The sequence below is a fragment of the Amia ocellicauda genome, chromosome 17, assembly GCF_036373705.1.
Source record: "Amia ocellicauda isolate fAmiCal2 chromosome 17, fAmiCal2.hap1, whole genome shotgun sequence".
NCBI classification, from domain to species: Eukaryota; Metazoa; Chordata; class Actinopteri; order Amiiformes; family Amiidae; genus Amia; species Amia ocellicauda.
The window spans coordinates 21,949,868-21,963,380 of record NC_089866.1 but is presented as its reverse complement, the minus strand read 5'-3'; the positions used below and the strand labels follow the sequence as shown (position 1 = coordinate 21,963,380).

Sequence of the window (13,513 nt, the reverse complement as noted above, 5' to 3'; positions counted from 1 at the left end):
TTTGTAAATTGTAATCATTTGGTTAAAGTGCTAGAACATTTTATAATGCTCTTTGTCCTGGTTTTAAGAATCTAACTTTAAAACACTTTTCTGACTTTAATAATCTACTCCACAAGAGTACATGGTGCGGTTTCTTTTATTTAACTTAATTTGGTCCTCTTTTTTTTTCAAATAACACATTTTATTCCAGCATGAAAACGAATGCAAAGCAGCAATAACATCATGCATAATTTTCCAACATGAATTCACACACACACACACACACTGGTGAGAGAGACACAGTCTGCATAATTCAATAACAGTTGCGTGAAGCTTAACACCTGATTCATGAAATTGTGCGGATAAAAATAAACAAGTGTGATAACTATGTGTTCATGGGAGAAAAAAATATTATACTCATTATTAAAATAAAGTAAATGTGTAATAATATGCCACATTTATTGACAGGAATATATAGTTGTTGTTTTATAGTATTTAATCAGCATTATCATGTAGACTGATAATGCAGGTGTTTCTATGGCATTGAATAATTTTTTAACCTGTCTACATTTACAGCCAACAGCATAAAGAATCGCAGCCTTACCAATTTTATTTTGTCATTTTGATTTATTTTCTGAGGAAAACAGCATAATCACTTATACCACATTAGAGCAGTGTTTAGGTTCAGGGTGACAAGTTCAGGAGAGATGTGTTTGCTTTCCTCTCTTGCTAAATTGCTAGCAGGCTTCAACAACCTAGTTTCCAGTCAAATCAAAAAGGTAATATTAAATGTAATGCTTATTAATAGTAGTATACTTACTGCACTCAAAAAGGGGAACAAATGGGCACTCTCTCCATTACCTTTTCTGATTAACGGTTCCTACACAAGTGCTACCACTGAGCAATGCTGCATGTAAAAATAACTTCATGTTATGTTCAGTGATTAACCACATAATTTACCCATGTAGTTTTACATACTTTTAAATCTTATTCTAACATAATATTTGTGACAGATGGTGTCAAATAAGTTTAATCAATCTTTATGTTTTTTTCCAATGCAGTTAAAGGATTTCGTAAAATACAATCATACGTTCAAAAGGAATCTGGAATACACATTTGGCTTGTTTGCTTATGAATTTCCCTCTCAACAGGACCAGTAGAAATCATGTAATACAATGGAAAAAAGCAACCAAACCATAGATAAAGGGAAGAAATCTAATCTGAACCCAATCAATACATGTCAATAATAAAATTCTGCTTAAAAATAAACACTAATAAATAAATACAAATAATTCAACTAACTTTGTAAATAAACAGCCATAAACAGATCTGTATTTATTAACTCATTTGGCAATTATCCAGGTTTCTCCCCCTTGTTGTTTTTTTTTTAGTGTTTGCAGTTCAACTGATTACATTAACAAGGTTTCTTTACGTCCTTTGGCTGAGAAATTAAATTATGGCCTGCTCCTGGCAGCAGACACTACGGATCCCTTGGCACTCTTTGTTTGAAGTGGAGATGAGGTGCTAACCCTGAAGTCATGGCTCAGTTCCTCCGCAGGTCAAAGGGCCTTTAATCTAGAATATCGCCAAGATGAGAGATGATTGATCTTTCTGGCAGTAGGCAGTGCTCTTTGAAACAAGTATTTCTTATTAATTTAAATCAGACAAGGCCAAATATTGTATAATACATTCTAAAAATTCAGAAGTTAGTACGAAGATAATAATGATAATAGAAGAAAATATGCCGCCATTTGTGACTGGACAATCAAGCAATTGTAAGATGAATAAGCCACCACCCCACCCCACCCCACCCCCTCCCCCCCTTCAGGAGGACAACTTTATTATTTATGTCTTTCACAATCACATTTTAATAAGTTGTTCACCCCCTCACCCCATCTTCTGGTGTGATGTGTGCAGGAACCAACTCAGACTTTTCTGCAGGCTGGTTGTGTACAGAGTGGAGACACAGGCTTGTGTTATCGCAGTAGTGGATGGGTCAGTGCGCTTCCAGTTATTGCAAGTGATTTGATTCATATTTTTATTCTTTCCGTTTTGGGTGACACCGTATTTACTTTCAAAGTCAATAAAGGTTTTTATTTGATTTTACCAGAAGAGGTTGTCTGTCTAATCTGCCAGTTCCTCCCACTCCCATCTTGGTCGAGCCGGACAACTCAGACACAACAGTGCTTAAGGTATCAAAATATACACTGATTGGTAACATCTGAATTGCTCTGAAACTGAACACGGATGAGATATGATTCCATCTACCTGTCCCAGCCTCAAAATAGATGAAGCATAAACCCTTTATAATTCATGGGATGCATGATGGGATATCTGAATACTGCAATTAGCCATGCTTCAGAAGACCAATTGAAAATAGATGTGTTTATTATAAAAGAAGAACCTGAGATTTGTGGAGGTGTCATTGTGGGAACTAGCAACCATGAGGGCCAGATTTCTGTGAGGGGGAGGCTTTCAGGATGTCCAGGAGCTTTGGTCAAGGTTGTATATGAGATCATAATTTGTAAGGCTTGCTGAATGGATCAAACGTAATGGCTAAGGCAGTAAATACTTTTTTTTTGTAAGTAAGCAAGATTACAACATGGCAGTGCTTATCACACAGATATGGCAGAAATGTATGGTGGATTATGAGACTGACAAATGACTCTACACCCTGATATAAAGGCAAAACAGGGACAATAACTGATATATTGTATCCTGCCCTAGATTTTTGTAGCATTTTAGATTCTGTAATCAAACCCCAATCATACAAGTAGTATTACATTTGCCTTTCCATGATTGTAATTATTTCAATATAAACTCATAATTTTGTTTGGATTGCTCCCACCTAAAGGTGCCTAAATGTATTTTAAGTACTTTGCTAATTGCAATCAGTAGTGTAACAGGAGCAGTTGTATCATGTATTTCCAGGTAGAATGATAATACCCCATATTTATAAAGTTAACAGGTAAATAATAGCACTGATGTATCATTTTAGCTTTAAAGGGTGTTTTGTATTCAGTCAGTTTATTCATTGTAGGGATTTTTTAGATTTAAAAAAATATGTATTTTTCCAAATAGTTCAGTACAGTTTTCATTATATGTTCTGTGTCATATTCTTAGCCTCTTCCTCTTTCCTTAGAACCATTCAATTAGTAACTAAGGAACTGAGTTACAACATTAACTGTATTATGTGTTCAGTTTATCCCTGGTCATTGACAGATCGCATTAGCAGTGAAGAATAAAACATCTGCTCAGCAACCTGCAGGGTGAGATTTTTTTTTAAGAAACACAGAATACTGTTTTTTATATAAAGTCCAGTATTAAATCGCAGTAAACAAAGATGCCTGCAGTCTTTTCAATTACTTTTGAATGATTAGGCCTGGATTTTTTTAAAGACTGTGAACTTCATCCTTTCGACTTTTATTTTGCACGCACAAACTACTGGGCTGCTATTTAAACAGCACACATTATAGGATCCCTGAGATTTAGGCCTTATAAACCATGTAGTCACTGAACAAAAATGCTTACATGAACATCACAATAAATTATTTCTGAAATGCTCCTGGGGAGTAGAAGCTAGAACAAGTGCATATTTTAACTCAAACCATATATAAACAACATACCGTAAATGTAATTACAAAGATAATTTAAAATATATATAATTCAGGAGATTAGCAATTTTTATTTTCAATCCAGCAAATCTCCTTAAAACCAGGAGAGTAAAGCAGTGAACAACTTTAACATCAGCCCCTAAAAGCCCACAGAACATCATGAATAGAAACTTGAACAGACCTGGCATGACATATAAGCATTTCCCACATGAGTAAAAAGGAAGAAACAGACCAGAAAGTGTATAATACACACATACTGAAATTAAGGCTCATTCAGAATCAAAGGCATATTTTACAATAGTTCCATTACTAAGACTAAGGGTGAGCACTTTCAAGCAAATACAACATCCATCATTGCTTATTTACTGTAATACAACATTCAAAGGACAATACCTGGATCAAATGGCATGAAGGCATAGAGATTCTGCTAATTACTATGCATTTTTATGCACAAGAGCTTTTAACCAGAGCTGCTTTGGCAGCTTTGTTTTCTTTTAAAAACACTAGAGGTACACTCCTATTTTTAATGTCTCTGGCAGCCTTTGACTGAGATTTCCCCCAGAAGATTGTGTTACATAATACACAGACAGCCTATTAACCACCGACCCTGCTGTTCATATTACTAAAACCCCACACTGGAGCTGTCACGTGCAGCAGCAAACAGGCATGTACTGGGCTCCATTTCACTTTTCCATTTTAAAGTGCTTTACAGCAAAGATATCTAGATATTGAAATGGAAAATAGTTTCTTACATATTTTTTTTTTAAAGTAAACGTTTATTGTATTAGACATATTAAAAATAATTGTGTACTTTGCCACCAGAGTACTGTGTGGTATAATTCTAAAGATACTATGGAATATGAATGACAAATGTCATAACTGTGTATTCAGTAATTTCATAATCTTACAGATTACAGCTCATAAATATCATATTTCTATAATGTTTCTAAAGTTGAAGATCTTATCAGCACAGCATTAATACAAGATTATGATGATTATTAACAGTAATAGTAGTAGTAATATAATAACAATAATAATATAATATTAATACTGCATAAATATATTGGACAATCAATCTAAAAATCACATTTCTATTCCAAATGTAGTTTCAACCTACAATGTTTTTTTCCCTGATGCACAGGATTTTTTTCTTGCATGGTTAAAATGGTAATTGTTACATATGTGCGTAGCTTGTCATTCATTAAAACGATGTAGGCATGTAAATAAAACCTTATCTGTACATATTATAAGCGATATGAAGAGATTGCTGGTGATTTCAAATTTACATAAATCAAAAGCCTCTGGGTATTAGCTGATCCTACAGGGTTTGATATTGCTCCACCAGGCTCTGAAGCTTATAAAACACTTCAGATGGGGGAGGGTAAGGGACTAATTTGCTTTCCTGATGGTGATTCTGCACAGGGTGTAACTGAAAGGCATTAATCCCAATTACACACCTTTACCAACCGTGACCTTGAGTGACAGTTAGCAATGTCACGGAATTGCACAGAAATACCAGCCTTGCTCTCCCTGCACATCAAACGGTGCGGCTGTCACTTTAAATGCTATTAAGTATACACACATCATTCTGCTAGCTAAACAGCTCATGCTTTTCAGATCCAGAGGGCATGCGAACGTTTAACACATATTTAGAAGATAAAGACAGAAACCTTGACGTCAGGAATAATCTCGTAGCAAATTAAGACACAGCAGATACATTTATTCGACAATTTCAGACAGGCCTTTCTTGCCAAAACGCTACAGATTCAGTTAAGATTTCCTTTTTCCTTTGAGGAGGAGGAGGTGGTGCCGGGGAGGGCGGGGGGGGGATTCCTTTGCAGTGCAGCATCACACAAAGGTAGGAATACCGGTAAACTCATCCTCTCTTTTTATCTTTCATTCTTTCTTTTTTTGTATTTTTGATATGAATGCACACATACAACAACACGAAGCAACACATATAAACAATTGCACAGTTCTGTAACCGACGCAGTTGTAGCAAATATGAATAAAGTAGAAGCAGGGTGACAGTACCTCAGAAGCAGTTTCCCCCTGTTCCCCTGGATGGCCAGTGGAGAGACAGCTGTATCCTACTGTGTCATATTACAAGCTGGCAGAAGAGGCAGGCAATGACAGCGATGCTTTTGCTCTGTGTGTCCGTGCCGGGGCTTAAAATGGTTCATTAGTTAGCAGCAAACAGTCGAGCCAGGCAGGAGGGACAGCGAAAGAGCATCCTTTAGCTTGCACAGCAGAGGACCCAAGCGGCAGTGCACCAATGCACATATCCCCACACACACACTCACACTCTCGCACGCACGCAGACACACACGCACACACACACCCAGGCACAGACAAATATACAGTACTCGTAGTACTGTACATTCAAAGATGGTTTCCCCCTGCTTGTCAGTTTTGTCTTTCACATAGTATCACTGTTGCCTGCCTGCCCCCCTCCACTACCACCACCGCCACCCCCACTCCCCCCCCCACCCCCTAAGCCAAGCTGAAGAGAAGCCGTGATCGAAGCTGACAAGGTCAAGCAACGTTTTTTGTTTTGGTTCCCTTTCGCCCCCCGCTTTCTCTTTCAGCCTTTCAAAACTGACACAGGCACTTGCTTTGCCACTCAGCCTCTTCATAGATCACACCCCACCAGGATCACCCCCAGCAAAGAATAGCGACTCTCTCTCCCAGTGTCGGCCAGACCAATCGGCTACACAAATACTAGCAGGAATTTTCTATACCTCTGTCCAATCAGAGATCGGGAAATCAAGTGCAGAAGGGTATTAAGAGGGATTATTTGGACAGCCCTAGGCATTTTTTTTTTTCTCCCCTTAGAGGAAGATTTCATCCAGGGACAGATCAGTAGCTCTGGCTAGTTTTATAACTAACACGGTATGCAGTACAAGAAAAAATGTACTAGTTACTCCTTGCTCTGCTGCCTAGCAACCACAGCAGCACTTATACCAAATGTTCCGCCTCTCAAGGGATATTCTACCTCTTCTTCAATCCTAATTTAAAGCCACTCATTTTCACGATCAGGCTGAAACAGAGTCAGCTGTTTTTCTACAAGCCAACTGGATTTTGAAAGGTATTATCACAATAGAACATGCATTGTACCCATCTAATCAATTGCTGTTAAATAAATAAAAATGAAAGAGACTAAGCACAACAGCTGTGAAACTGTAAAAACAGGGGCTTACTCCATAACCTCAGACTCTCCCCCAGAAACATGCAGCAAGCATACAAGTGAGGATGAAATATAAGGATGCCACAATGACATCTATGTCAAATACATTTAAATATACATATTAAGCTCTGATTTGCTCATTATGGAAATGTTACCACTGCATTGACCTAAGCTCTTAAAATCATTGTTATTCCTTTGACCAGTTAAGTTCTTGTTTTGCTGTAGCAGTGTTACCTGAGGATAAAACTAATTGCTTCAGTGCATCTGAAAGTGGACATTGGAGAGCACTGGTTTATATGTTCAATCAAGATCACAGGTCAGACGACTCAGCCTGCCTTCAAAGTTTATGTTAGAGAAGCAAGTGGTTTTAGATTTTGACTTCGATAAAAATTGAAAAACAGACAAGACATGCTGCTGTGTCAACAAAAGGTTCTATATCTGTTTCCAAGTGAAGAATTGCGGACTCTTGGAAAGGTCCCATGTTATTGATCTTCGGTGCACTTAAAAATTTTAAATTTAGAAGCACGAGTTAGATACTGAGTGAAAATGAGGTTGTTATTTTGGATACTGTAACCTTACACATGTCAGATGCCTTTCTCAATTTCTTTATGGATTTTATTGCTCAACCTTGGACTGCACTAGATCTGTCACTAGACAGGCTGCTTGTTGGCTCGCCCCATGGGGTTCTGTGAGTGACAATCTCTCCTGGCATCCTCAGTTTGTGTGGAGAAAGGAGAGCTATGGCAAAGGGTTTTTGAAGTACCTTCTGAAAGGTCACGTCAGAAAACAGGCCTCACGTTTCTTCAGCCGTGAAAGCACCTCTTTACTGATGTAGCCCCTCTTTTACTATCGCACGATTTACATGCTTCGCAAATGACCAAAAATCGCCAAATGCACTTTTCTCTTCTTGTTCTGGGTTATTTAAATGTTTGGGAGGGTCATAATCATTTATCAAAAACAAACAGGACCTTCTACGTAGTGTATATTTTATATTTCAGTGCCTAAATCACATAAACAGGCGTTACCAAACTCAGAGTACTTGTGGCAATATTTATTTTAATTTACTTCTATATTCATTTTGTTTACATTGCCAGACACTGGCGCTTTGCTCATATATAGATCTATTTATAGTATTCAGTGATTTTCGATCAGTGCTAAAGGGCTAAAGCTCAATAACCTGGATGGAAGAAACCTACCGAAGATATACTACGCACTTAGATAAATCGTAATGAATACAATGAGAAGGTGTCCCAGAGCTCAGCATTATTCTTCATAAACACATCAATGCACAGGTTGTCAGGTGTGAGTTGCATGTGCACAAGGGAAATTTAGAGAGATTGTACCCTATATCTAACATACTATAAAACTGATAATGCAAATACACACTGCTACTTGATTACATTGATGGAATAACTGTGGTGAACAAAAAAAACAAAGATAGTGACTTGCAAAACAAAACTATCTTATTTCAAGCACAATGTAAATCCGCTTCTTACTCTTTTCTCTTCCAGTACGGAGTTTAATTAATTGTTTCACCTACTATTCCACCCTTAAACAACTATATTCAGCATATACATTTAATAATGTAAGGAAACAAAATGGAACTACAGGGTAAGCAAGGTGACTTACTTTATCCTGAGAAAAGACGTGCACAGTGCTCCTCTCGGTGATGATTGACAGCTGTCTTCGTATCCACAACAGTTCTTTCTGCGACTGTTTCAGCAGCTCCTCCACATCACTTGACCTCTGACCTCCCATCACCTCCTGCAGACACATGCACAGTACAGTCTTCATCACATTGTGCTTTCAGGCAAAAGTCAGTCGTAGCTTCGCCACTTAAATTCACACAAACACACAACCCCTGTCACTGACTTTGCTTGAAAAAATCACGTACCATCACAATGTCTCCAGCATGTTAACCAGATATCTTTTGACCATTTTTGTGAGACACTGTATTTGGACTCCAGTACACACTGTTGTTTGCGTGGGATTATTATAACTATTTTTTTCCCCCTATACAGTTACATAATAATAGATGGAGGATTATACTGAAAGACATACACATGGCCTGGACCATTGCCAGATTCGTCAGGCAAAAAGAACAATTGCCTTTTAAATTCAGTTCCAATCGTGACAATCAGATGTAATTACCGTCTAGGTTTTTAATTGTTTAGTTGGTTGTTTTTGTTGTTGGTTTGGTTTGGTTTTTGTAAAGGGAAAATCAGCACATCAAAATTCAACATATCTGCAAATTGAGCTGAGAAATATGTGACATTGGCTATAGTCAGTTAACAACAGAAAAATATATAATAAAACACAGTGAAAAGGTGTGTATATTTCTTAAGAGTTATAAAAAGACCTCCGACATAAATAAACACTTGTTCCACTGCTCTCTGATATTGCCTTCAGTACTACAATTGGACCATTAGATGGAACTCTTGTACCACATCTATGAATCCGATTTCATAACTGAGTTGTCATTAGCACCTTCCCTTCAGTTATTATGAAAGATAAGAGGGTCAAATGTTTCCAAATCCCCCCAAAATGTAAGAGAATGGTGCCTATTTGTACAGGATTGCTGTTATAACTAATGATGACCACTTGCAGGCAATAATAAAAGCACTTCCTTCATCTCAATTTCTAATGCTCTTCTACATATCCCCTAAGAACAATGTGTTAGCCGTACATTTACATGACTGATGTACACTGGTATTCTGGTTCATTTAGCAGACACACTTCAGCATCAGATTGGGCATAAAGGGATTACCCCGACCTATGGATTATCATGTGGCCTTTGCCACCCTGTTCATATATTACAAAGGCATCAGCTCACCTTTTTTCAGCCGTGCCTTCAGGAACACATTAGCATACTTAGGGAATTAATCTTTCCCAGATTAACATTTTGATCTAGTGAAGATCTTTACTAAAGATCTTCATCAGGATCCTGGTGGTTTGAAAACTTGATCTGTATCTGCTTTAATCAAACATTTTGGGGGCATATACACAAGTGTGTGGATTCTAGTTTAGTTTTCATGTATGTATTTATTTTAAGATTTTGGATGTAGGCCTACATCAGTGGTTCTCAACCCGGGTCCTGGAAGACCCTGCTGGTTTTTGTTGCAACTGAGCTCTCAATCACTTAATTGAACCTTAATTAAACTTAAATTAAATCATTTGCTTACATTTGATTTATTTCTTTAATAAAATAAGTTTTTTATACAATTTTATATTTAACTTTCTCTACTGTTTAAAATAATTAAAAGGTTCTGATTTAGGAAAGTATTAGTTCAATTAAGGGTTCAATTAACTAATTGAGAGCTCGATTGGAACAAAAACCAGCACCAGGACCAGGGCTGAGAACCACTGGCCTACATGCAGTTCCCTTTTTATGAATTTTATCTAACACCTTCAGTGAGCACAGCCGAAACTTGAGCTCCTGGCACTCTTCTTCCAAGACTGTGATATCCAGGTCTTTCTCTGCCGTGGTGGTCCCTGGACTCAAACTGCACAAGTGAGAGGGCACCCCGTTTATCGTCTCCACCTTGTGCTGTGCTGGAGTTGGCCTTCTCTCCAGTGAGCTTCTCAGGTAGGCATTCTGGGAAAAGTCAGAACAAGTACATGTTAGCTGTCCAAAGTGCCTATTAATAAGCTGCGTGAATTAAGACAATTCAATTAGAATGACAGTTTGTGTAAATTATAGGTAAATATGCCTACTGAAACAATAATTGACGTTATTGTTGTTGTTGTTGTTGTTTGGTGTTGTGGTGGAAAGAATGATTCCAACCTAATGCATATTTATATTAGTTACGTGACACAACCCAGCTAGTAACACAGACGACGTCCTCATAAGATTGTAGCAACGTAACACTGTTAGCTGGGCACCCACTACTACTATAGCGGATTTTTTTCGTGCAATTTGTCTCCGTAACTGAAATACATGTTGCTATGCTCTTCTAGAGAAATAATAATTAAAAACAAAAAATTAAAAAGTCTTGTCGTTTTTTGGTCTAAAACTTTTTTTTCCACCGCGACGCAGCAAGACATATACAGTAAGAAAGTTGTGGAAGAAAAAAAAAAAAAAAGTATTGTCTGAAGAAAGTTTCCCCCTGCGTGGTCAACAATTGAAACAACGATGCCAAACTAAAACATGGCTGAATAACTGAAATTGCTGTTTCTTTTCTTCTTTGCAGATGGGATCAGAGCTCAGTCAGAGCTGGACTCCGCAGCCCCAGTGACGTGGGTCGTTTGTTTTCCATTTCAGTATAGCTCTTAATTACATACGCTTGTGCCCTTAATTTGAAGGTTTTCTTAATTATTAATTGTAACAATGGTTTTCTTCATTGTTATTAGTATTATTTGTTAGATAATCTGTTGCCAACCTATCCTAGTCGGTGGTCTTTGAAATGCAATAAAATAAAGTGTAGTCTGCGCATGTCACGTTGCACAGTGTCAATACTGTTTTGTGACCCTATTCAATGTAGAGCCTAAAACCCTATGGAGACAAAAAGCTCTAATCACCCAAATAGTTCAATTAAAGGGTCCAATATTTCTGTGTGGGTAATAGCTCAGTGGGTTAACTAGAAAATACAAGACGACCAGCCCTGAGAAACCTTACTTTAGAATTATAATACATTTTAATACATACCTTATTTAAATCCACAAAAGACCCCAACCAGTTACAATGTTATGGGAGTTATAATGTGGCAGTACATTTTAGAAAGGGAAGGGTTATCTTTTGTATAGTGACTATTTATCACTATTTTGTGATTTAAGAGGAGCGCATCTATGCAGAGACAACCTATGTCTGTTTAATGTGATATTTGCAAATCCTCTTCTGCTGTGGTTAAACAAATACCTATGATATTTTAATGATGGCACTTTAAGTATAAGTGAATGGGTTTTTATTAAACTACGTACTTGGATTGTAACATCTAATCATCATTTAAAACGCACTTTTAGTCAATAATAGCATGTTTTTTGTTTTGGTTTTGGTTCTGAATGCCTATATCTAATAGCATTATAATAACAATTCTGCCTCATCTTAAAGGCTAAAAAAGTTAATGAGATGTTGAAGCATAACACAGAGAAATGATACAGCATTTCTTTTAATAATTTCAGGCATTCTTCATGGCCAAAGTATATTACAGTCTGACTTTAAATGTCTTTGGCTGAAAGGCGAATATCATAACACTGCAGAAAATGAATCACATTTTTAAAGACATCAGAATTTGCTTGAATCTCTCGCATAATAGAGCTCATTCCAGTCCTGTGTATTTCACAGCTGGCTTTGTTTTATTTAGTGAGCTACGGCTTTGAGAGACATCAAATAATTACCTAATCTGAAATCTAGAGGTGGAAGGTGTGTAGGCTACTGTTTGGGGATTATCGTTATGCAATCCAGTAATTAAAGGCTGCAGATGTGTGTGTGTGTGTTTTCGGAGAGGAGTGAGTTTAGAAATTCATTTTGTAAGTTAAGTGCATTGCTCTCCAGTCAAGCTAAATAAATTGTGAAGATATATTTAATTATTACCAAGATAATTACTTTAAAATTCCAATCAAAAATTATTCTCATTAGCATATCTTAATGAATATTAATGTAGATTTTTGTGGATGATCCATATTCAACAATAATGAAAATACTTCTTAAAAAGGTCTGGTTTTATCATAGAATGTGAAATGAGTCAATTATTTCTAATAATTAAATAAAGGTAATATTACACTGTCATACAATTACAATACCATAGAATGAGTGTGAGGTGAATCATTCTCTACATAAAAAGGAGAACTTGAAAAATATGTATTAAACAAGGTTAGAAAAAGGGAAAACCTCAATCATATTATCAAGTATGCCAAGCCTTTATCACCAGTTACCATAGATACGATGCATCCACTTCATTACAGGTTATATCAATACATCTATTCTGCCTGAATTGGTCAACCCAGAGGTGATTGCTGAGTTTACTGAAATGTTGATTACAACAGTTTGAACACTTCGAATACATGAATGCCTCCTGCACTTCCACTAGGTTCTGGTGTTTTGGTATCACATGTATCAGCCCCAACCCCAAACCTAATCTGTGACCCTATCCCTTACCCTGACCCTCACCTTGTGATACACATGATTAACAGCATAAGTCAGAAGAAGTGCATAAGGTATGCATGTGTTATTCCTGTGCTATTCATACATCAGTTCATTAAGAATGTGAGCCATTTATAGTACATCTAACATGATTCTTAAATTGTTCTTAATATTTCTTCAGCTGAAAAAAAGGTGTCCCCGTAAATAAACTGAAGATTCTCCATTTTAAAGAGACTGATGTTGTAGTACTCCTTGTCCTCCACTCAAAACAGTATACATCAGATCATCAATTACCTTATTCTTTCTGGCAGGCAACACTTCATTTGGCTTCTCTACAGTATTAGTATCATAATCCAGACTCCAGTGTTTCATGTCCTGCTTGGGTACTGCAGTACTTCTATGTTGCTATAAGGAGTAAAACAAATGTATTTTAATGAATAAACAAACAAACAATCAAAAAAAGAACAACACCAACCTAGTAATCAAATGTGACAGGTTTTTTCTTAGACTATTTTGTTAAAACATTGGATACCAAGTCCTGTTTCAGATTAACTATTTTATGTAGGCATATGATGCAGGATGTCTACAATAGGACATATTAAAATGTCTATCTTTGTATATTAATTTCCATATTTAAATTTCAGTTTTATTAGT

General features: G+C 36.8%; 1 protein-coding gene across 1 annotated transcript in view; it reads right to left on the bottom strand.

The window, feature by feature from the left end:
- Window positions 1-8,540, bottom strand: part of rimbp2b (RIMS binding protein 2b) — a 143,877-nt gene extending 135,337 nt beyond the window's left edge. The window contains exon 1 of the mRNA XM_066689233.1: window positions 8,410-8,540. Coding sequence (XP_066545330.1) covers window positions 8,410-8,538 — 129 coding nt within the window. The 5' untranslated portion in view covers window positions 8,539-8,540. The remainder of the gene's footprint in view (window positions 1-8,409) is intronic.
- Window positions 8,541-13,513: the final 4,973 nt, after the last annotated feature.